The sequence below is a fragment of the Gobio gobio genome (genome assembly GCF_949357685.1).
Source record: "Gobio gobio genome assembly, chromosome: 19".
In the NCBI taxonomy this organism is placed as follows: Eukaryota; Metazoa; Chordata; class Actinopteri; order Cypriniformes; family Gobionidae; genus Gobio; species Gobio gobio.
The window spans coordinates 4911571-4937172 of NC_137112.1; the positions used below are offsets into that span (position 1 = coordinate 4911571).

Below are 25602 nucleotides of genomic sequence, written 5' to 3' on the forward strand. Positions count from 1 at the left end.
TGTCTATCTATCCATCCATCCATCATTCTATCCATCTATCCATTGTTCTATCTATCATCCATCCATCCATCCATCCATCCATCTATCTATCTATCCATCCATCTATTTATCTGTCTGTCTGTCTATCTATCCATCCATCCATCCATCATTCTATCCATCTATCCATTGTTCTATCAATCATCCATCCATCCATCCATCCATCCATCCATCCATCCATCCATCCATCCATCCATCCATCCATCTATCTATCTATCTATCTATCTATCTATCTATCTATCTATCTATCTATCTATCTATCTATCTATCTATCTATCTATCTATCTATCTATCTATCTATCTATCTATCTATCTATCTATCTATCTATCCGTCATTCTATCCATCTATCCATTGTTCTATCTATCTATCCACCCATCCATCTATTTATCTGTCTGTCTATCTATCCATCCATCCGTCATTCTATCCATTGTTCCATCCATCCATCTATTTATTTATATGTCTGTCTGTCTATCCATCCATCCATCATTCTATCCACCCATCCATTCATCTATTTATCTGTCTGTCTATCCATCCATCCATCCGTCATTCTATCCATTGTTCTATCTACTATCATCCATCCATCCATCTATTTATCTGTCTGTCTATCTATCTATCTATCTATCTATCTATCTATCTATCTATCTATCTATCTATCTATCTATCTATCTATCTATCTATCTATCTATCTATCTATCTATCTATCTATCTATCTATCTATCTATCTATCTATCCGTCCGTCCGTCCGTCCGTCCGTCCGTCCGTCCGTCCGTCCGTCCGTCCGTCCGTCTGTCTATCTATCTATCCATCCATCCGTCATTCTATCCATTGTTCCATCCATCCATCTATTTATTTATATGTCTGTCTGTCTATCCATCCATCCATCATTCTATCCACCCATCCATTCATCTATTTATCTGTCTGTCTATCCATCCATCCATCCGTCATTCTATCCATTGTTCTATCTACTATCATCCATCCATCCATCTATTTATCTGTCTGTCTATCTATCTATCTATCTATCTATCTATCTATCTATCTATCTATCTATCTATCTATCTATCTATCTATCTATCAATCTATCTATCTATCTATCTATCTATCTATCTATCTATCTATCAATCTATCTATCTATCTATCTATCTATCTATCTATCTATCTATTATCTATCTATCTATCTGTCATTCTATCCATCTGTCTGTCTGTCTGTCTGTCTGTCTGTCTGTCTGTCTGTCTGTCTGTCTGTCTATCTATCTATCAAACAAACACATCATCACAGTTACAGTCGCACTAGTCGCAGATGACAATGGGATCAGACAAACGCGTAAATGTTTCCGATCATCCTAAAGTTTAATTGTAACTTTTACTCCGACAGAAACAGTGTAGCGAGTTTCCCTGCGAGACGCAAACACGTAGCGGATACGTTTCCTGTTTCTCCTACAGGCGCTTTGTTGAGGCAGCGGACGGACGGAACCATTCAGCTGTGGGTGAACACACCCGCACAAACACACACAGGCCCGGCTGTGCTCACGCCAGAACACGGTGTTTGGGTGTATATCGTAATTTAATAACAGTCTAGATAATATAAACCACATTTATGCGTTTAAACAGTGATTTTAGGCTTTTGTAGATAAGCGGCGTGTGTCGGTCCACCCCTCCGCCGCGTCTGTTGCCATGTTCCCGGTTCCCTTATGGGTGTGGTGAAGAGATTGCTGGTGAAAATTGACTCTCAGCTCGCGTGAGGGCTGCGTGGCCCTTTAAATGTGTTTAAAATTGAGTTCCAGTTAATTGAGCAGCTTTGAATTTTTACTTGTGCGCGTATCAACATGCGAGTGATCTGAAAGGAGCTGAATTTGCCCAAACCAGCCTGATCAGGTGAGGGGGAAAAACAATCGTATGCTGTGTTTCTCTTTTTCTCGTCTATTTCCTGCTTGTAAAATGCTCGTGAAAGGTCCTGCGGGGTGATTTAAACGCACTGGTGAACTTGTTCGGACTGTTTTGTGGTGGTCAATGATGGGGTTGGATCTTGACTTCGCAGCTAATTAGTTAAATTAATATCCGCGGGTTGTTCTGTTTAAAGCAGAAGCAACAGGAGGCCCCGATACACACACAACTCCAACCGTTATAATCTGTTAAGTGTTTCCTGGCAGGAGTTAATCATCCTAATGGACAGTGTGGTGGTGTAGTGGTCAGATATCCGAGGGGATGAGGGACAGGTTGTGGGTTCAAACCTCAGCTGGCATGACATTATTATTATTAGCGTGTCCTTGATTAGGCTCCGTGAACCGAATCAAAGTCTTGGTTGGATGCAAGTCATGTAAACGAACGTTCCTCGGTGTTTGTATCCTTGGTTACGTTGAATAGAACGTTCACAAAATTCAATTTTTCATGTTCAAAATTCCATTTGTCATGTTCGAAATTCGAATCTGATGCATTTGAAGGACGCCGAGATTGTTTGAGCAGAAGCTGATAGTTTTACTTTCACTTTACCTTTGGGGAAATCTGTTTTTCTCATATTTACTGGCTTAATTTGGCTTTTTAATCTATACAGTTATGGGACAGTCATGTGAGATCTTTAATATTTGTAATTTTATGAGCTTATTTTAATCTCCTAAAACCGAGGAAATTTGTATTTTTTTCATGTCATTACATTGTTTCGAGCATAAGAAACAAATGGATTTTATTTCTTTATTACATTTTATCAATATGTTATGCTATGTCCTCGTACGTGCACACCGGGACTCGGTTGTTTAAAATAAAAATGTTGTGTATAGGCAAAAACAATGGTATTTTTTTTCATTCACCGATCAATTTTCAAGGTTTTAAACCAAACTTTGCTTGAAGATGTTATGAAAGATATAATGGAAGATTGATATACCATTTTACCTTATGCAATATGTGGGTGAAATGGGCCATTCATGGGTTTTCCCATTATATACAATGTATCTATACACTGTCTCTAATTCGCATTTTAATGCAATTAATAAATAAGTGTAATAATGGGAGTAATAGTTGGAAACATTTTCATAATATCTAATATTTTATAGGAATATTGATATGTAATTTATTTCCTGATTCACTTGTTGTGTCTCCCAGAATCCCTGATAAACATGATTTGTCTCTACAGTGGACATTTAAGGCCCTGTTTTGTAACAGAAAGTCATATTTTTGTTTTTAATCACCATTTTAATTCTCTTAAGACCACACACACACACACACACACACACACACACACACACACACAATGACGCCAAACCAGTAACTATACAGGATAAATAACTCAAGAAAGTCACACTTTGATTAGAAACCCCATAACATTTTCCTGAGCTGTTGATTAATGATGTATTAATAAATGATGATTACAAAATATGATCATATTCCATGAGTGCGCTAAAGTTGATCATTCAGTGTTTTTTAAATACCAAAGAGAAGTTGTAGTCCTGTGAAACCTCCAAACATTTGGCATCTCTGAAAATCCCTGAATGTGCTCTTTACAGGACATCCAGACGTAAAACTGTGGCATTTATGGTTTCAGAGAAATTCACTCAGATATAATATATGGCACCCAGGAGGTTAAACTCTGCCAGCATGAATAATTTGGGTATTTACTGGCTTGATTTGCCGTTTTACTCTGTACAGTTATGGGACAGTCATGTGTGAGCTTTAATATTGTGGGTTATTGTGTAATTAGTAATTTTATGAGTTTATTTTAAGGGTTTAGAAATTGTCTAGAACAGGGGTTTTCAATCTTTTAGACGCCACGGACCCCCAAATATCCAAATATCATCATCCCGGTGTGAGGGAACCCCCTGTTATTTATAATCACCCAGAAAATTAATGTTTTAAATATAAAATTAGTGTCAGTTACATTATTATATATTTTGTTCTACTTACTGTAGTAATGTATTGTAACATACATTTAGTTTTATTTAATTTTAATCAAATTTTTATTTATATTAATATATTTTTTATTTAATAGATTAATAACTAACTAATAATTTATTTAAATCACATTAGTTATGTATTATTATTATTATTATTATTATTTACAGTTTTTTGTGGTCTAGCAGACATTATTGTCAAACAAACTAATTTTTATTTATTTAAATTAATAATTTTCTATTTAATAGATTAATAACTAACTCATTTAAATCACATTCTTTATTTAATATAATGTATTTATTATTGTTATTTATCGTTTTTGTGGTCTAGCAGACATTATTGTCAAACATAAACACATTTTTATTTATTTATATGAATTTTTTTTTAATAGATTAATAAATAATAATTTTTGTGGTTTAGCAGACATTGTCAAACAAACTCATTTTAATTATTTATATTAATCATTAAAAATATTTAATAGATTAATAACTAACTCATAATTTATTTAAATCACATTATTTATTTAATCTAATTTATTTATTATTATTTATATTTTTTGTGGTCTTGTCAAACATAAACACTTTTTATTTATATTACTATTAGATAAATAATGTGATTTAAATAAATTATTAGTTAATTAATAATATTTATTTTATTTAATATTAGTAACCATCTAATCAAATATCTAAATCACATTATTTATTTAATCTAATTTATTGCTTTACTCATTTATTTGAATATATTTATTATTATTATTATTATTTACCGTTTTTGTGGTCTATCAAACATTATTGTCAAACAAACTAATTTATTTATATTTATTTAAAAAAATATATATAATAGATTAATAACTAACTAATAATTTATTTAAATCACATTATTATTTATTTATATCAAATTTATTTAAATGTATTTATTATTTACAGTTTTTGTGGTCTATCAAACATTATTGTCAAACAAACCCTTTTTTTTAGATTAATAACTAACTTATAATTTATTTAAATCACATTATTTATTTAATCTAATTTATTGCTTTACTTATTTATTTTAATCTATTTATTATTATTATGTATAGTTTTTGTGGTCTATCAAACATTATTGTCAAACAGAATAATTTCAGATTTGAGTATTTATTAGGTGCATGAAGATGATAATAATAATTGTGTGAATGTGTGGAATATAGTTAGTTATTTTCTAATATTTGCTTCCTGTAATTGATTTTCAGCTGCAGGTTTTCTCTTTATGGGGATATTAAATAAAAGCATTGTCATGCATGTCTCCGATACTTCAGTTGAATTAACTCGATCATTGTGAAAAAGCTGTTTAATGTTTTCTCAAAGATGATTTTAATGTTATATTTGATTCATGAACAGACACTAAACGCGTAACTAAATTGGGATTCACAAAATTCAGCCAAACCCCTTTGAGCTAAAATACTTGACATTTTAAAGTAAACGTTTTAATAACACATTCACATGTTCATGGTTGTCTGAGGTCATGGTCACATGACATGCAGCTAAACAAATACAATATTTGATATTTTTGGTTATATTAAAAAATATGGATGTTAATTGTGCATTATGTTTGGCCTTGTAAATAGAAATAAAATATCAGGGCACTTTTTCCCCCAACCCAAATTGATTGATTTCTGTTTTAATGTAAGAGTAGGGTGAATATCCCCATGTCCCCTGTGGAGCCAGTCCAGCAGGGCTCCGTTATGGGGTATTTTGTCATCATTAATGGAGCAAAAAACCAGCAGGACATATCTGTGCCCACTGAGAGCGTGCCAAGCTGATCTGACACATCCTGGCACCTGACGGGCATCACCTGGGGATGGGGCTCACTTGAATGAATGCATAACAGACAGCGCAGGAGAGTTTGGTCAACATCAATATCATGTCTGAAGTAGGGCGGCACGATTTAGGGGAAAAAATGTAATTGCAATTTTTTTGGGATAAAAATTATTATTATGATTTAAAGGGATAGCTCGCCCCAAAATGGAAATGCTGTCATCACCTGTATGAATTTCTTTCTTCTGCTCAACACAAAAGATGATATTTGAAAAATATGGGCAACCAAGCAGTTGTGGGGCAACATTGATTTCCATAGTAAAGGGGGAAATATGGAAAACAATATTCCATATATACTATGGACGATGTCAATACCCACAACTGTTTTGTTCCCCATATTCTTCAAATATCATCTTTAGTGTTCAGCAGAAGAAAGAAATTTATAAATAATGTAAATAATGACAGTATTTTCATTTTGGGGTAAACTATCCCCTTTTTTTTTTTTTAAGTCCCAGGTTTGCTGGGCTGCACAATTTTACTCATTTTCTTTGGGATTTATATCAATTTACTATTATTATTTAGACATATTAAACAAAAGACATTTTACTATTGCACTATTTTATCACCATATAAAAAAATTGTATTTAGAATTTTTTTGCTTCAAAGAAGCAAAATAATCTGCCAATGGGGCCAAATAATCTTGTTTTCTGTTTGCTTACCCCATTGGCAGATTATTTTGCTTATTTGAAGCAAAAACTCACTTAATTTTGAGTTATTTTCCCCCCAAAACAAGACACTTACTTTTGCTTGTCTAGTAAATGCTTCTTAATGTAAGAATTTTTAGATGTTTGGACTCAAAACAAAAATACTAAAAGCACTTTTTGCAGTGATCAAGATGGATTTAAAGGGTTAGTTCACCCAAATAGGAAAACAATGTCATTTATTCCTCACCCTCATGCCGTTCCATGAATGAAATATCTTCATTTGTGTTCTGAAGATGAACGGAGATCTTACTGGTGTGGAATGGCATGAGAGTGAGGAATAAATTACATTATTTTCGTTTTTTGGGTAAAATATCCCTTTTTTTAAGTCCCAGGTTTGCTTGGCTGCACAATTTGACTCATTTTCCTTGGGATTTATATAAATTTTACTATTATTATTTAGAGATATTAAACAAAATAAGACATTTTGCTATTGTAATATTGTATTGCCATATTTAAAAAAAATGTATTTAGAAAAAATATGATATGGCTGTCCTAACAAACCTTTTAAATCACGTAAAAGAACACAATGCTGTACTTTACTCTAAAACAGGCAGAAACTCGCTTTGTATTGTTACGACGGGACGGTTTACACCTGGTCACTTCATGTGTTTTCTCTGATGGGATGGCTATCCAAGTGTGAAAAGACCAGGTGTAAATGCCCTTCGAAACACATTCACTGCAATTATTATTATTTTTTTCTTGTTTCTAGTCCAAATATCTAAGAATTCTTACATTAAGAAGCATTTTACTAGACGAGCAAAAGTAATTGTCTTGTTTTGGGGGAAAAATAACTCAAAATTAAGTGAGTTTTTGCTTCAAATAAGCAAAATAATCTGCCAATGGGGTAGGCAAAATAATCTTGTTTTCTGTTTGCTTACCCCATTGGCAGATCATTTTGCTTATTCCCCCAAAACAAGACAATTACTTTTGCTCGTCTAGTAAATGCTTCTTAATGTAAGATTTTTTTAGATATTTGGACTAGAAACAAGACAAAAATACTAAGTAACAAAAGCATTTTTTGCAGTGTTCAAGATGGATTTAAAGGGTTAGTTCACCCAAAAACAAAAATAATGTAATTTATTCCTCACCCTCATGCCGTTCCACACCCGTAAGATCATGGAACGGCATGAGGGTGAGGAATAAATGACATTATTTTCGTTTTTGGGTGAACTAACCCTTTAAATCTGATCGCTCAAACCACTTGAGGAGGTGGTCTGGGCCGCATTCCAGTCAAAACGGTCTAAATGCATCTGGTAGTTGAAACCACATGTACATTTTCCTCCCAACAATGCTACAAAATAAACGTGTGAGTGAGTAATAGGCTATATGACATGTTATAGCCAGATGTGACAGCGCTACTGCCGCAGATGAGCATTTGAGCATCTCTTCAGCCAACGCACAAACTACCGAAAGTAAGATGCTCAACACACAATCATCTGCATTAAAAGTAAAGAAACCGAATGATCTGACCTGTGCTGTTTCCGTACTCGATCTCCTATTGCGGTCTTTGATTTTGAAATGAGCTGATGATCAATAAAATGCAGCTCATATCTGTTATTTTCGGTGACGTTATCTCCATTAAATCTGCATGTAGTGCGGGAATTGATGGTCGGATTTACATCCGTTTTGCGGAGATACATTTATGAGACCAAGTGTAAATGGAATCGTTTGGATAAATCTGATCAGTAAAAACGCATGAAGTGGCCAGATGTAAACAAGATATGTAGATGAACCATGTTGACTCGTTTTCTGTGTTACCTGGACCGAGAAATTCACGTTTATTCGTCAGCAAACGTCTTTTGACTGCTCCAGGGCTTTCCTGAAAACTACAGATTACGTCCACATTTTTTAGTAGACCTCCCGAAACTACTATCGTGTACAAAGACCGACGGAAAATGAAAAGTTGTGCTTTTCTAGGCCGATATGTCTAGGAACTATACTCTCATTCCTGCGTAATAATCAAGAGCTTTGAGCCGTACCATGAGTGCAGCGGCGCAATGATATTACACAGCGCCTGAAAATAGGCTAACTTCGTCAACATAACCAACGTGACAACCGGCTTACACAGAGAGCGCTGGGACTATTTTCAGGCGCTGCGTAATATTTCACCGCTGCACTCATCTTTTCAACTTTTAATTTTCCGTCGGTCTTAGCACACGATGTAACTACAGAAGAGTCAAGTTTAAAATAGGAAAAATATCGAAACTCTTTGGTCATTTGAGCGAGATGCTAACGGTCTAATCCGATTCAATGATCTATGCTAAGCTATGCTAAAAGTGCTACCGCCAGACCCGGAGATCGGCTGAATGGATTCGAAAACGGTAAAACTCAACTGTTTAACTCTAGAGGAGTACACTCAGGGTCTTTGGGGTCTCCACAGACCCCAGGCAACAAAATGTAATTTTGTAACAAAACAATTTTTTTTTTTTTTTTTTAGAACAAATGTAATTTTACTCTGTTTATTAATGTTTTTACTCAACATCTGTGCACTCAACATTTTGGAGCATTTATAATAAATTTAAAATGTATGTAAATAAATTGAAAAATATTTTTTTAATGAATTTTCTCACAAAATCAGTTTTTTTAATGTAAAATTCCCTTTATAAAAGACCCAAATTTCTAACTTTCATTCGTGGGGATAACGGATAATTTGACATGGTTTAGTCGTGTAAGATTTTTGCCCATCTTTTGGAAAACACAATTAAAAAAAAAAAAAGATAGACTTTTACCAGTAAATGGCTGCAGAGCTCCGCTATGAAAGACATCTTTTCACAAGTATTTTTCAGTTGGATTCATATCTAAATGTTATGAAATCACAATTATAGCAATTCAAATATATATATATATTTTTGTACTGAAAAAATATTTTTTTCAATGATATTACATTATGATTACAATCAAACCTGTTTAGTTTATCATTTATTTCAAACATCTGATTTTCTTAATTCTACAAATTTAATCTACACTTCAGTTACTAACTGCAACAGAACAAAAATGAACAGGATTTAACAGTTATATTACATATTGAGTAAGAAATATACAACATGAACATCAAAATGCAATGAACTGAACAGCAATAACAAATGTGTGTGTGAGCATGATAATTTTGCATTCTGGATGTTTTATGCATTGTTGGAAGTGTGCCACTTCATTTCTGTTTGCGTGTTCTGTGTTGTTTCTGTTTTTGAGGATGAATTTTGTCCATTTTCTAAGCGGGTTGACCCTGAGTGTGACTTTTTTTTTGTTTTGTCACACGAACATAAAAACAGATATCAATCCAATTATATTTTTTATTTGTAGATCTAGAGAGCGTTGACAACCATGCAAAGTCTCATGCCATTTGGACAAAGGGAACATTTTGTTTAAATTTGAGCAAACGTCCTTTGGGGTCAGAAAAGACCCGAAGTTCCTAGAAGGGTTAAGCTGCGTTAATGTGGCGCGCGCCTGGAGAATGAAGCCCTTTTGATTTTAGATAAAACTACTAGAGGATATAGCGCTGAAATATCATTACCACAACCGATCCTGAGTGCTTGTGGTGTGATCCGCACCGCTGTTTTGACATCAGCTAGAAACAGGAAAATGCTGCTAGCGTTCTGTCTCGCTGTCCAGATGGAAACATGGTTTGGATGCCATTTGAATTCATAGGTTTAATTTGTGTAAAACATCCAGTAGCCCATAATTCGTTTGCAGTTTTTGGCACAATAAAATCTTTAGTGTTTAAATTGTGTTCTGTTTTGAATGTGATCGGGAACAACTTCATTATTTGCGGTGGCATCACAATGCCGGCTCAACATCGAGATGTCTGATCAATCAATCAATCAATCAATCAATCAATCAATCAATCAATCAATCAATCAATCAATCAATCAATCAATCAATCAATCAATCAATCAATCAATCAATCAATCAATCAATCAATCAATCAAAAATGTATTTATACAGCACATTTAAAACAACACAAGTTGACCAAAGTGCTTTACAGATTCCACAGTTCAGTAGTATAAACAGACATCCATAGACACAAATCATTCAACCACATATAACTAAGGACAGTTGAAAGCAACGGAAAATAAATATGTCTTTAATATGTTCTGCAATCATCTATCGGCCCAACCCTAGCACCGATTTCTTTTACGTTTCTAATGCATAGGCAGCCACGTTTAATTAAAAGCCCATTTTGCCAGGGGTGAAGTACCCCTTGATTTAATCTCACTAAGCAACATCACAACTGTTTTATTCCGATTAGTTGCGCTGCCCTAGTCCGAACATGGGATATTTTAAAGGTTGAAGCTGTAGTTGCCGCAGGACGTCATCATTGCACTGACGTGAGTTTGAATCCATAGAGGCTTAAATCAGTCCCAGCCCAAGGCCTACAGGACGACGGTCCCAGCTGTGTCTCACAGACGACCAAAGATAAACTAACACTTTCTGTGTCTGATCATGTTTAAAATCATGCGGCATTACATGAAGGTCGAAACCAAATCAAGACAGAACTATTTGAAAAATGTCTCTTTGTGTTTGTTAAAGTTTATCTTCGTAGTCTTTGGTATTATAAATATGTTGGGTGTTGCTGTCTGGTAGTAGTTGGGCAGTATGACCTAATGCTATGAGTAATATATTCAGGGTAACAGTATATATCATGATCTAGTGTTTCTTTTTATTGGAAATTCATGTATCATCATGTGGTAAATGCCTATTGCACATCTAATGAATTGGTAACACTTTAGGTTTCATTTGTTAACTATATCTGTTAACAAACTAACAACTAAAATACTTTTACAGCATTTATTCATCTTAAAGGTGCACTATGTAACATTTTTTTCAGTAAAATATCCAAAAACCACTAGGCCAGTGTTATATATTTTGTTCAGTACTCACAATATCCCAAATGTTTCCAACTATTTGTAAACCGTGAGAAATTGCTATTTTACCCGAGTAACCGGGACGTGTGAGGGCGTGGCTTGTCGATGGCGTCAAAGCGGAAATGGCTCCGGCGACTGTGTCATAATAAAAGTCCCGCTGCTCGCGAGGCGTGTGTTATGTTATGTAACTTTCCCGTCCGCTAGAGGTCAAAACAAAGGCGTAGTTTGAAGACACCACGTTTGAGCTAGGGGTGTAACGGATCGCAGTTGATCCGTACGGATCACGACCCACGGTTCGGCACGCACGTGACCCGCGGATTTATTGCGCATTTTTTTTTAAACTTGTGGATTAATCTGAATTGTTTAGTGATCGCAGACTAAAAGACAGTTTTTCTGCCGATATTGCTTAAGTGATCTCGTTCCTTTAAACTCGATGCTGAGTTTCAGAGAAACACTTGTGTTCACGTGAACAGGGCATGTTAATCAGTCAACAGTGGCTAGCGGAGAAGTAGAAGAACTTGAAAAGCCTCCCGCATCAGTCAAATCGCATGTATGGGAGCATTTTGGCTTCCCCGTAAAATATAATGATGGCGGAAGAAGGGTGGTGGGCAAAACTGTAACATTGTGTAGGCACTAGGGATGCGCGGTATACCGGTATGTATTTTATTTCAAACGGTACGATATCAAGATTTTGCTCATTTCGGTATATGTTGTTCCGAAGTTCACTGCTAAGTGGCAGTGCGCTACCCAAACTGACGCGAAACCGGCAAATCTGGCGCCATAGAGGAACAAAATGAATACAGCAGTTGAATCTCACTCAACACGCAAAATAGGAGTTAATAAAGAGAGAATTAGATGTGAAATTTGGAATTACTTTGTTTATAAAACTGCTGAAGAACAATCAAACCTTGCCAAGGATCTGTCACTTGCCCATCCTGACTTGTACTGATCAACGCACATACATAAGATTGTATCGTTTAAATATAATGACATCTCGAGCGTTCGTTTCAACCAATGACATTTAGATTTCATAATATTTGCACGCATACTATTGCACTATATTCGCGTAAGACATAACCAACTGTGTTTATGTGACTGCTCACTAAAGATGGACATTTTTGACATAAGTTTGTGTGTATTTGACTAAGGAAAAACAACTTGATTTGGAATGCGCGACGCTCTTTAGGCTTGTCTGTTTGTTGTTGGTATGAGCGCAAAGAAAACTCTCTCTCAGCTCCCATCCCCATATATGACGGAATGCTATAAAATCGCTCGCATGTTCAAATTGGCAAGATTTAAAAAGACGTGGGCAGTGATTTCCGTCAGCTCTCCCGAAACGAAAGCGAAAGTTTTGAATCGGAGCGCGCAGACTACTTTTATAGTGCAGGTGTGATGTCTTTTGAAGCTAGAAGCAATTTGCTCATTTTGAGAGCTAGAGAAGGGTGTATTGCTGAAATTACTTTGCACAAGAAAGTTTCCAAATGACTGATTTGATAATCTTTGTTGATTCATTTAATAATAAACATTTGCGTTAATTTCCCACTTTATAAACCTCAAACCTGCGAGAGTGAGTAAAATTTCATCTCATGATTTACAAATATTTGGAAACATTTGAGATATTGTAAGTACTAGGGGTGTAACGGTACACGTATTCGTATTGAACCGTTTCGGTACAGGGCTTCCGGTACGGTGCACGCGTGTACCGAACGGTTATGAATGTAATGTTTAACAGTTAACAGTCGGCTTGTTGTAAGCGCGGAACACACTTCAATCCGAGTTCCCACACGAACATATTAAGTATTCAGTCCATTTTATCACGAAATTCAAACGATAAATGCCGTTTTGATGCTCTGTGGCGTGACTGGTCACTGATCACAGTTCAAGCGGCCGCGCGACACGCATGCGCGTGAACGCGATCATCTGTGAAGGCGATCGATCATCTGTTACTAAAGATTCAAGAATAAACATGAATGACGATCTGAAGGTATGCTGAGGATACATTACAATTTACTGTCATGTATAGGCCTATATGTGGTGTAATCGCTAAATCAGTGTTTCAACTGTGGAAAGATGTCAATATAACTGCTTGTGAACTAAACAATGTCATGTAACGTTAGCATCACATTTACCTCAGGCAGTCATTCAGTGTGCACAGAATTTTATTCACTAGAGAAATCAACTCTTTCGCTAAATATATGCTCTATATTAGCCGTTATATTCATTATATTCTACTTAACCTGTTAGTGATGTCTTGATTATTTCATGCATGTTAAATAAACCTGTCATGAAAATGACAGACACTGTATATAAATTATTATATTTCAACAACGATTTGGAGAAAAAAACTATTTTATAATTAGATTTAGAAGTTAATGCAAAAACTGCCTTATGTGAAGTTTACATATTTGCACACAATGTGTTATTTGAGTGTTGATTATTATACCTAAAAATGAATAGCAACTGAATTTAGGCTAATAGTTTGGGCTCTGTTGTGAACCTTTAATATTAATGTACAAGTAAGGGCTCCCTTTATAATTTACAGAAATATCTTAAATACACTTTTAGATATAATTTAATTCATTCAAGGACACTTTTTTTCTCCAGTAAACCACTGTTAAATATAAAAAATAAATAAAAAGCAATTTTGTAAATCTGCTGTACCGAACTCGTACCGAACCGTGACTTCAAAACCGAGGTACGTACCGAACCGGCAGTTTTGTGTACCGTTACACCCCTAGTAAGTACTCAACTGAACAAAATATATAACACTGGCCTAGTGGTTTTGGGATATTTTACTGCAAAAAAATGTTACATGGTGCACCTTTAACTAATGGGTCTTCATTATAACGTGTTACCAATGAATTCAATAACTTACAAATGGAAGGTTCCTCATCTCATTTAGATTTTTGTTTCTAACTTATTTTACTTTGCATATCACATCACATTATTTGTTTATAATCAAAACTAACTAACTAGAATGATAGTTTGAGAGATGACCAATCCATCAGTCTAGTATTTACTCTCTAATAACCTTTACTGTTAACGCACAGACGCTGTTTGAGTTTGTAGTAGATCTTCTAACTCTTAACACATTGGTATGGAATCAAAGGCGAGCGAGAAGTTGAGACGCGGCCGCTTGATTTGACGGAAAGGTCAGTGAACATATGGGTGGCATTTGGCAGCAGTTGGTGGGGTTTTGAAGACCCTCTGAGCGCATCGTCATTCCCCACTGCTCTCAGATCAGCTTGTGCATTTAATTAAAGTCGCTGGAATGGATTTGCTGCTCCTTTGACCAATTGTAATGGCATTGTAAGGGATTTCATGAGCAATGTTTGACTGACAGGTGAGCACATGTATGAATGATGACACCGGCCCAGTGTAAGATGTGCTCATTTCTTGCAGGTCCAGCACATTGTCGTCTCGGGTGCAGGTCAAACAGGAACAATGAGTGAGTTGGAACAGTTGCGACAGGAAGCGGAACAGCTTCGCAACCAGATCCGGGTAAGAGGAATTGTTCTTTTGGACCGATGCAACAAAAGGAAACGTTCATTTGAGAGGACTCGCACGTAAACAATATACTTCCTGTGCCGTGTGTTTATATTGGGGAAATGATTGTTGTTTTTCAGGATGCTAGAAAAGCATGCAGTGACTCCACACTCTCGCAGGTACGAAACAAATCATTGATTATTCATAGATATCAACCAGGTCATACTATATAATAATGAATAATTAAGATTTCTGTAATGCTTTTGAAAGGGTATCTTCTGCACACGCACAAAGGCTGCATTTATTTGATCAAATGCAGTAAAAACAGTTAAATATTTTTAAAATAACGGTTTTCAATCTGAATATATAGTAAAATAAATCAAAATAATTACTCCAGTGTCACATGATCCTTCAGAAATCATTCTAATATGATGATTTGCTGCTCAGTTATTATTGGTGCTCAATTATTAATAATGGTTCTGGTTATCAATGTTGAGAGAATTTTCTTGCTGCTTAATATTTTTGTGGAAACCATGATATATTTTTTCAGGATTCTTTGATGAATGTTCAAAAGAACAGTATTTAATACACTGTAAAAAATATTGTTGGTTTAACATTGTTATCTAGTTGATTTGGCAAATGATAAAAAGTTGACAACATCATGAAAATGTTTTACAATGTAGAACACCATAAATGTCTTTACTGTCACTTTTGCATCCTTAACCGAGTTCATTTTGACAGCAAATTTTGATTTAGTTTTAGTCAAAATGCTGTTTAGCTTGGCATATTTTAGTCGACTAAAATCTAATGAGTTTAGTTCAATTTGAATGCATTAATTGAGCATTAAAGCATTACATAACTGACTGTTACTTGAATACACGTCAAAACTGACATTTTGACATAATTGTGTTTTTTACATTAAAAATACACGAAAGAGCTCAATTCACTTTTTTGTTTGTTTAAAAAAAAATCTATATAGTTTTTATAATTTTGTATTTCTGTTTCAGTTAGTATATCAGGTTAAGGTAAAGCTTCAGATAGTTTAGTTATTTTTTTAATTTTATTTCAGTTAACATTTATTTAATTTCATGTAATGCATATGATTTAATGGTTTTAGTGAACTATTATAACCCTGATACTTTATTGAATATGTGTCAAAACCTGTTCTTAGTCTTTCTTCCTGACTATGAATGAAATGGGAATGAAATTAAATAGTTTGTGTAACCCAAAAACGAATATATAATGCGTGACTTTTAATTACAAACAAGCTGGAAATACACCGGGACTCTTATTTTGAAATGCCTTACTATTGCATTTGCAGGAGCTCATTCAAGTTCAGATGAGGAGATAAAATATGCATTGTTACAACCGTCTAAAACATATGACTATATAAACATGGTAATGTAAACATAATCAGCGTTACAGCGTCAACATTGATAACAATACGAAATGTTTCTTGGTTAGCATATTAAAATGATTTCTGAAGGATCATGTGACACTGAAGACTGGAGTAATGATGCTGAAAATACAGCTTTGATCACAGGAATAAATTACATTTTAAAATATAATCAAGTTATTTTAAATGTAGTAATATTTTGCAATATTACTGTATTTTCGATCAAATAAATGCAGCCTTGGTGAGCAGAAGAGGCTTCAAAACAAAACAAAAACAACACAAAATTAATGGGGTCGTTTTTGTATTTGTAGTGGCTTCCGTGTAAATATTCTGTAAATGAACTTTGAAATGCTATAGATGCTGCTGCCGCTGTAAGATCTCTGATGTGCCATGGCTTCATGGGAGCTGGTAATGTCGTGTGATGTTTAATCTCTTGCTGTTTTGGGCTCATATGGCAGATGACAGCGAGCCTGGACTCAGTGGGGCGGATCCAGATGAGAACGAGACGCACACTCAGAGGTCATCTCGCCAAAATCTACGCCATGCACTGGGGCAGCGACTCCAGGTGTGTGTTTGATTGACACACACGTCCTGAGAGGGTCCCTAACCAACACCTTTGCTTTTATATACACGGAAAAGGCTGCTTTAAACACTCTGGGCCTCCTTTCAACTGTGTGATTAATATTACATGAAATAACGCTTGGGACCCCGGTGTTCGTTTTCCGTGGAGCTGTAATAAGGGCTTTTCCCACCATGTTACTCAAATCCCATCTGTGTCCCATATTAATTACATTTCATTATGGAGACGCTGCAGTGTGGATATATATAATTTCTTGGGCTTTTTTCAGGTTACTTGTCAGTGCCTCCCAAGATGGAAAACTGATCATATGGGACGGTTATACGACCAATAAGGTAATGAGATACTAAAGCCATGTACTAAAAAATCTAAATTAACAATTTGTATTCAACTCAAAATATGTTTAGCATCACCAAATCAACCTAAATGCATTCATTTATACCAACAAAACTCATTTTAATGGGTTAAAATAGGTAAAAATTGCTTAGAGTTAACAATAGCTATGTTTCCATCCACCTATTTTATGCGCATTTGGGATATTCCCATTTTTTTTCAAAGCATTTTGTGTTAAATTCGCAACTTTGAATTGAAACAGCTAATTTTACAGTGTTGGAGATTTTGTTTATCGTCAGTTTTGGCTTCTGTTACTGAAGGATGTTGTATGTTTTTAAGATGCATGCTATCCCCCTGCGCTCTTCCTGGGTCATGACCTGTGCATACGCCCCGTCCGGGAACTATGTGGCCTGCGGCGGCCTGGACAACATCTGCTCCACCTACAGCCTTAAAACCCGCGAGGGCAACGTCAGGGTCAACCGAGAACTGGCTGGACACACAGGTAGAGTCGCATTTATTCATCTCATTAAAGGGGACATAACACACACACACACACACGTTGGGTTTTCATGTTTTATGGGGACTTTCCATAGGCGTAATGGTTTTTATACTGTATAAACTGTATATTCTATCCCCTTACACTGCCCCTGCCCCTAAACCTACCCATCTCACACACACACACACACACACACACACACACACACACACACACACACACACACACACACACACACACACTGCCCCTGCCCCTAAACCTACCCATCACAGGAGACATTCTGCATTTTTACATTTTCAAAAAACATCACATAGTCTGATTTATAAGATGTTTTCCTCATGGGGACCAAAAAATGTCCCCACAAGGACGAGGATTTCGGATATTGCCATCTTTGTGGGGACATTTTGTAGGGATTACCAGTCCACACACACACACACACACACACACACACACAGTTTCTGCCAGTCTCATGTTAATCTTGAGTATCTATAGAGTAGTGTTGATCCTTCATATCTCTCAAGAGTCTTAGTTTTATCAGATTTATAAAAGACTGATACGCTGTACCGATTCTTTCTGAAAACAGCCGAGTCCATGGAGGCGTGCAGTGGGCGGAGCTAAAGAGACATGAACACACACACACACACACATCATGGCATTATCCCTGGATAACTCTAGATTCTCTATACGTTGGTCTTGTTCACATTATATACACTTATGGTCAGTTAATTGCTGTTCTTATAACCTACGCGCTGACACACACACACAGACGGCGCGCGCAAGCCCCGAAGCCAGATCACTTTCACTTTCTTGTTCATAAAGTTTGTCAAGTAAATGCGTTTAAAGGCTTGCAGTTTCAACATTTAAAGCGATTGTAAACTGTTCAAAAACAACAATACGGAAAACTTCTCCGTTCAGTGCTCTCAGCTTTTTTCTGTGACACAGAGCCGAGCCGTGTCGCGTCTCTGATAACGCGCGCGCCCTGAAGGCAGACCTGTCACCTGCGTCCTCACAGAGCTTTGTCATTTGTAAGTGGTTTAAGCCCTGCCAGTTTGAACATTTAAAGTGAGTTTCGACCATCAGATGTGTATTATGTTGAACTAATGCCTGATATATTGTGACAAACGAACACTCAGACTGAAGCTCGCACATCACGTGAAGATCGCGCACCGAGAGCAGCGCAGAAACAGAGTCAACACTGTGCTTACTCAACCTTATGAGGGCACAAAAAAAGAAGAGCTAAATAAACGTTCATTAATCGTAATCGAGGTAAAATGTTCAATGAATCGAGGTTTTTATTTTTGGTCAAATCGTTACAGCCCTACCCAGGAATGCGAATTTTAGCAGGAAATGCAATTTTTTTCCGGAGAAAAAAAAAAGAGCTCTTGCTCTGGTGGATGTGTGTGTGTGTGTGCGTGTGTGCGTGTGTGCGTGCGTGCGTGTGTGTGTGTGTGTGTGTGTGTGTGTGTGCGTGTGTGTGTGTGTGTGTGTGTGTGTGTGTGTGCTCATCCAGAAGAAGTGACCATACAAGGAATTCCACCCTGTATGACACCAATCTCGTCCATACTCTGGAAAAGTTTCAGAAACTTATTTGAATCCTGGAGTGTATTTGGCACAGAAATAAAATTATCATACGCCCAACTATATATATATAAATTTTTTTTAATTTTGTCCATGTTTAGCATGAGAATCAACTCTTTAACAGTGTAAATTAGTCAGAATTAGGGCTGCGCAATATATCAAAATATCGCAAATGTACATATCGCAATATGCATATCGCAAGGGCACGCAATATCTGAATGATTTTAATAGGCTACTTCAACATTGTGAAAAGTGTATGTTTTAGGTTGACGCATATAACCGAGAATAGACTGGGCACACGACTGTTACTTATGTGACTTGCTTCATGTTAAAAAGAGTTTTTAAACACAATAACTTGCAAAACTCCTCTGCTGTCTGACACACAACACACCGAAACGTGCGCACAAGCCGTTCTTTTTTTAGTGTCTTGTTACACACTCAAACTGTCAAATACACACACAGTTATGTCAAAATGGCTGTCTTGATGAGTATTCATGTAAACACAGTCGCTTTAAGTGAAAGATATCAGTTGGGGAAAGAAATAGATTTGACACACTTAAAGCAATATCGTATCGCATATTGAAAATCACATTATTTAACAAGGATATCGCATATCGCATTTTTCTTCAATATCGCACAGCCCTAGTCAGAATGCATGAAATGGCATTAGAGCTCGCCGCCCCCTTAATTTTAAGTAATACTTCTTCTAAAACGAGGATTACACAGCTAATAACGTGGACGTAATCACAGAATCCAGTCTCAAAACAACTCAATTTCACAGAATTTGTCAAATTTTGGAGAATAAATCAAAAGCAGGTTGGTACACTTAAATCAAATCGCGATATAGAGATATTAAACCGCAAAACGACTTTAAATACGAATCTGGCATGTTCTGTGTGTCCTATTTCATTACACACACACACACACACACACACACACACACACACACACACACACACACACACACACACGTGACTCTCTCCGTGTCTTCAGCCTCTGCATCCTCACTATATGAGAACCTGAATGCATGAACGTCATCTCAGGATTTCATAGGGCCCTACCAAAATATTTTTACCAGCCGAACCCGTTTGACCTAAAAATATTTACCAGGGCGGTAGACATCTACGCAGTAACTTGTGCGATTAATTCAAAACACGAACCAGCGCCTTGCTAGTAAAGTTTTGGTGGATGTGGATTGTAATTAAGGTAAAGTTCAGTATTTGTTCAAGTTTTTTTCTGTATTTTGTGTGTGTGTGTGCTTTGGTGTGCATAAATTGATGAATGATATGGGCTCTTTATATCATTAAGTTATTAGGCGTCCTTTTTTTTTGGAAAGACACCTAAATATACAGTACAGTTGAAGAAGAAAAAAAAAGCTTGCAGAAAATACAGTTTTGAGGGATTCATCCTTCAATCTGATGGTTTACTTTTGCTGGATATTGCAAATCATGACACAATTAAGCAAGGACAAAGTTAAACAAGATAAACGATGTATGCTTAATTTCATAAGTATGCTATTAATCGGGATTAATCTCACAAAAAGGGTGCAATTAAAAATATAAATGTTTTGACACCCCTAGATTTTCAAGTTAATATTTCAATATTGTAACAACATATTTGCATGTTCACGTGACGCATAATTTAAAAAAAAAAATTATATTTACATATTATTTTAGACTAATTTAAAAACAAAAACAACTTTATTATATTCTTTTACTCACCGATACTGCATTTATTTGATCTGCTGAAAATCCAGCTTTTCCATTACAGGAATGAGTTATATTCTAAAATATATTAAAATAAGAAACTGTTGTAATACGTTTTCTACTTTATTTTTGATTAAATAAATGCAGCCTGGTTGAGTATAAGAGACTTCTTTTTAAAACAAAATTATAATGTAATATAAAATATGAATTATTCCAAACTTTTGACCTGTATTTTTGGATGGATGGATCAATGGATGGATGGATGACTAGATGGATGGATGGATGGATATGATACAAATGTCATATCTATATATATGATTTAAATAATACATTAATACTTATTATCTTAGCCGACTCACAAACCTCAGGCTGGGAAACCCTGCTCTAACTCTGTCTGAATGCCATTTTATACAATACATAATTAATCAATGCAATACATAATTAATACATTTTTTATTAATGATCCTGTAGGTTATCTGTCTTGCTGTCGTTTTCTTGATGACAATCAGATCATCACCAGCTCTGGCGACACCACATGGTGAGTTCATTCATACAATAATGCAGTGAGTGACATAATGGCAATGTGTATAAATGGTGTATGCATTTTATTTTGGTGTATGCAAATTTTATTTGCCATGTGCATATTGTACCTTAATTTTTTCTTGTTTCACTTTGGACACATTTATGCATTTGCCAAACACTTTTATTCAAAGAATATAAGTTTTATTAGCTCATGCTTTCCCTGAAAATCAGTGTTGCTGTGCTGTTTCAGAGACAGGAGTTGCACTGTTAAATGCATGTTGTTCCATGATTCTTTGAAAGTTTGATTTTGATTGAAATGAAATATTCAACTTTGTGTCTTTTGTTGCAGTGCATTGTGGGACATTGAGACGGGGCAACAGACCACCAGTTTCACAGGACACACGGGTGATGTCATGAGTCTGTCGGTCAGCCCGGACTCAAAGACGTTCGTGTCGGGGGCCTGCGACGCCTCTGCCAAACTATGGGACATCAGAGATGGGATGTGCAGGCAGTCTTTTACTGGACACGTCTCGGATATAAATGCCGTCTGCGTAAGGATTCAGACTTTTAAAATCATGCTTACTGTAAAATACACTCACCTAAAGGATTATTAGGAACACCTGTTCAATTTCTCATTGGTTGATTAGATAATTGCATTAATCACATGGCAGTTGCTTCAATGCATTTAGGGGTGATGTCCTGGCCAAGACAATCTCCTGAACTCCAAACTGAATGTCAGAATGGGAAAGAAAGGAGATTTAAGCAATTTTGAGCGTGGCATGGTTGTTGGTGCCAGACGGGCCGGTCTGAGTATTTCACAATCTGCTCAGTTACTGGGATTTTCACACACAACCATTTCTAGGGTTTACAAAGAATGGTGTGAAAAGGGAAAAACATCCAGTATGCGGCAGTCCTGTGGACGAAAATGCCTTGTTGATGCTAGAGGTCAGAGGAGAATGGGCCGACTGATTCAAGCTGATAGAAGAGCAACTTTGACTGAAATAACCACTCGTTACAACCGAGGTATTCAGCAAAGCATTTGTGAAGCCACAACACACACAACCTTGAGGCGGATGGGCTACAACAGCAGAAGACCCCACCGGGTACCACTCATCTCCACTACAAATAGGAAAAAGAGGCTACAATTTGCACAAGTTCCAAAATTGGACAGTTGAAGACTGGAAAAATGTTGCCTGGTCTAATGAGTCTCGATTTCTGTTGAGACAGTCAGATGGTAGAGTCAGAATTTGGCATAAACAGAATGAGAACATGGATCTATCATGCCTTGTTACCACTGTGCAGGCTGGTGGTGGTGGTGTAATGGTGTGGGGGATGTTTTCTTGGCACACTTTAGGCCCCTTAGTGCCAATTGGGCATCGTTTAAATGCCACGGTCTATCTGAGCATTGTTTCTGACCATGTCCATCCCTTTATGAGCACCATGTCCCCATCCTCTGATGGCTACTTCCAGCAGGATAATGCACCGTCACAAAGCTCCAATCATTTCAAATTGGTTTCTTGAACATGACAATGAGTTCACTGGACTAAAATGGCCGCCACAGTCACCAGATCTCAACCCAATAGAGCATCTTTGGGATGTGGTGGAACGGGAGCTTCGTGCCCTGGATGTGCATCCCACAAATCTCCATCAACTGCAAGATGCTCTCCTATCAATATGGGCCAACATTTCTAAAGAATGCTTTCAGCACCTTGTGGAATCAATGCCACGTAGAATTAAGGCAGTTCTGAAGGCGAAAGATTCAAGATTCAAGAGTTTTATTTGTCACATACACAGTTATATACACAATATACAACTGGCAGTGAAATGTAAACAGGTCCGCTCCATGGACAGTGCAAATAACAGTTACAAGAAATTAAAATAGAAATAGAATAAAATTAGAATAAAAAGTATTAACATAAGTAGAATTATAAATAAATCAAGTAAAAGATAAAAATAGGAAATAAGATAAAATAAAAATATAAAAAATATGTGGATATGATAAGTGAGATAAACTGTAGACTTAAAAATAAGTGGTTAACATAAAATATATATATATGTATATATAAAGAAGTATAATGTGCAAGGTTTATTACAGGTTGTTACGCAGTAACAATAGGAAAGTAAAGTGCAGTGCAATGGCAGTATGTGGATGTTAATGTTTAAACTGTATGTTTATGCGTGTGCGGGGTGAAGTGAAGTCACGTGACTGAGTTCAGGAGTCTGATGGCCTGGGGGAAGAAACTCCTCCTGAGTCTTTCAGTCTTTGCCATCAGGCTACGGAAGCGCTTACCAGATGGCAGCAGGGTGAAGTGAGAGTTTGCAGGGTGATTAATGTCTCTGATGATTTTAGTAGCTCTACCTCTGCAGCGTTTGGTGTAGATGTCCTGCAGAGACGGGAGAGCTGAGCCTGAGATGCGCTCGGATAAGCGCACCACTCTTTGCAGGGCTTTGCCATCGTGACTGGTGCTGTTCCCGTACCACGCTGTGATGCACTGAGTCAGGACACTTTCTATCGCCCCTCGATAGAAAGTTTTCAGGATGGCTGGTGAAACCCTGAATTTCCTCAGCTGGCGCAGGTGGTACAGTCTTTGCCTGGCTTTTTTCACCTGTGTCTGGATGTGTGTAGTCCAGGTCAGATCCTCGGAGATGTTCACACCCAGGTATTTGAAGCTGCTCACTCTCTCTACCGGTGTCCCGCTGATCATGAGAGGGGAGTATGACCGATGCTGTCTCTTCCTGAAGTCCACAATCAGTTCTTTGGTCTTGTTAACATTCAGAGAGAGACAGTTGTCCTGGCACCATGATGTCAGTTGCTCCACTTCGTCCAAGTATGCCGTCTCATTGTTGTTGGAGATGAGACCCAGGACAACAGTATCATCAGCAAACTTGATGATAGAGGTGGAGCTGTGAGTGGACAAACAGTCATGGGTGTAGAGAGAGTAGAGCAGGGGACTCAGCACACAGCCCTGTGGAGCTCCAACACTCAGGGTGATGGAGGTGGAGGTGAACTGGCCTACTCTCACCGCCTGGGGTCTGCCAGTGAGGAAATCTTCAATCCAGAGGCAGAGAGAAGAATTCAGGCCTAGATCCAGGAGTTTGTGTGTTAGTTTAATGGGAACTATGGTGTTAAAGGCTGAGCTATAGTCAATAAATAGCAGCCTGACATAGTTCCCACTTTTGCTGTCGATGTGAGTGAGGCAGGAGTGAAGGACGTGAGAAATGGCATCTTCAGTCGATCTATTGGGACGATAGGCAAACTGAAGAGGGTCCAAAGTGTCAGGAATGGAGGAGCAAATGTTGTTTTTAATGAGTCTCTCAAAGACCTTCATGACTAAAGATGTGAGAGCCACTGGACGATAGTCATTTAGGCAAGAGGGTTTACTGATCTTAGGTACAGGGATGATGGAGGATCGTTTGAAGGAGGTGGGGACAACAGATGTAGCAAGGGACTCGTTGAATATGGATGTAAAGAGCCCTGCGAGCTGATCAGCACAGGACCGCAGAACACGACCTGAAATACCATCCGGCCCAGCAGCTTTCCTGACATCCACACGTTTGAGTGCCCTCCGAACCTCGTCCTCCGAGACAGAGATCACGTGACTGTTGCTGCTCTGAGGGACTCTCTCTGACGCGTCACTCGCCGGAGTCGCGCTGCCGCGATTACCATCAAAGCGAGCGTAGAAAGAGTTTAACTCGTTCACCAGCAACGGATCAGCTCTCACCTCTGCAGAGGATTTACTTCCAAAAGCACAGATGGTTCTCAGTCCCTGCCACATCCGCCGGGAGTCGTTGAGTTGGAAATGAGATTCCACTCTGTCTTTATAGCGGAGTTTTGCGGCTTTAACGGCGCGCCGGAGGGCGTAACATGAAGCTTTGTACTCCCTCATATCCCCCGTTAGGAGACCGGCATTGTAAGCGGTGGTGCGCGAGTTTACTGCAGTGCGAATTGAACTGTCCACCCACGGTTTCTGATTAGGGAAGGACGTTATAGTTATTGTTTGTGTGGCTTGTTCTGTCAGTGTGTTGATAAAGCAGAGCGCCACTTCTGTGAACTCGCTGACGTCTTCAGAACTCGCGCGGAACATGTCCCAGTCGACGTCATCAAGAGCTGCCTGTAGCGTGATCTCTGAATGGGATGACCAGCGTTTGACTTCCCTCCTCACCGGGGGCTCTTGA

At 37.3% G+C, this 25602-nt stretch overlaps 2 protein-coding genes across 2 annotated transcripts in view; both read left to right on the forward strand.

The window, feature by feature from the left end:
* Positions 1 to 25602, forward strand: part of traf3ip2b (TRAF3 interacting protein 2b) — a 1379907-nt gene that overhangs the window by 170015 nt on the left and 1184290 nt on the right. The window lies entirely within an intron of this gene.
* Positions 1717 to 25602, forward strand: part of gnb4b (guanine nucleotide binding protein (G protein), beta polypeptide 4b) — a 30611-nt gene continuing 6725 nt past the window's right edge. Inside the window, exons 1-8 of the mRNA XM_079844565.1 lie at positions 1717 to 1909; positions 14735 to 14833; positions 14959 to 14997; positions 16673 to 16779; positions 17063 to 17126; positions 17464 to 17626; positions 21376 to 21442; positions 21776 to 21977. Of these exons, the coding sequence (XP_079700691.1) occupies positions 14777 to 14833; positions 14959 to 14997; positions 16673 to 16779; positions 17063 to 17126; positions 17464 to 17626; positions 21376 to 21442; positions 21776 to 21977 (699 nt within the window). The 5' untranslated portion in view covers positions 1717 to 1909; positions 14735 to 14776. The remainder of the gene's footprint in view (positions 1910 to 14734; positions 14834 to 14958; positions 14998 to 16672; positions 16780 to 17062; positions 17127 to 17463; positions 17627 to 21375; positions 21443 to 21775; positions 21978 to 25602) is intronic.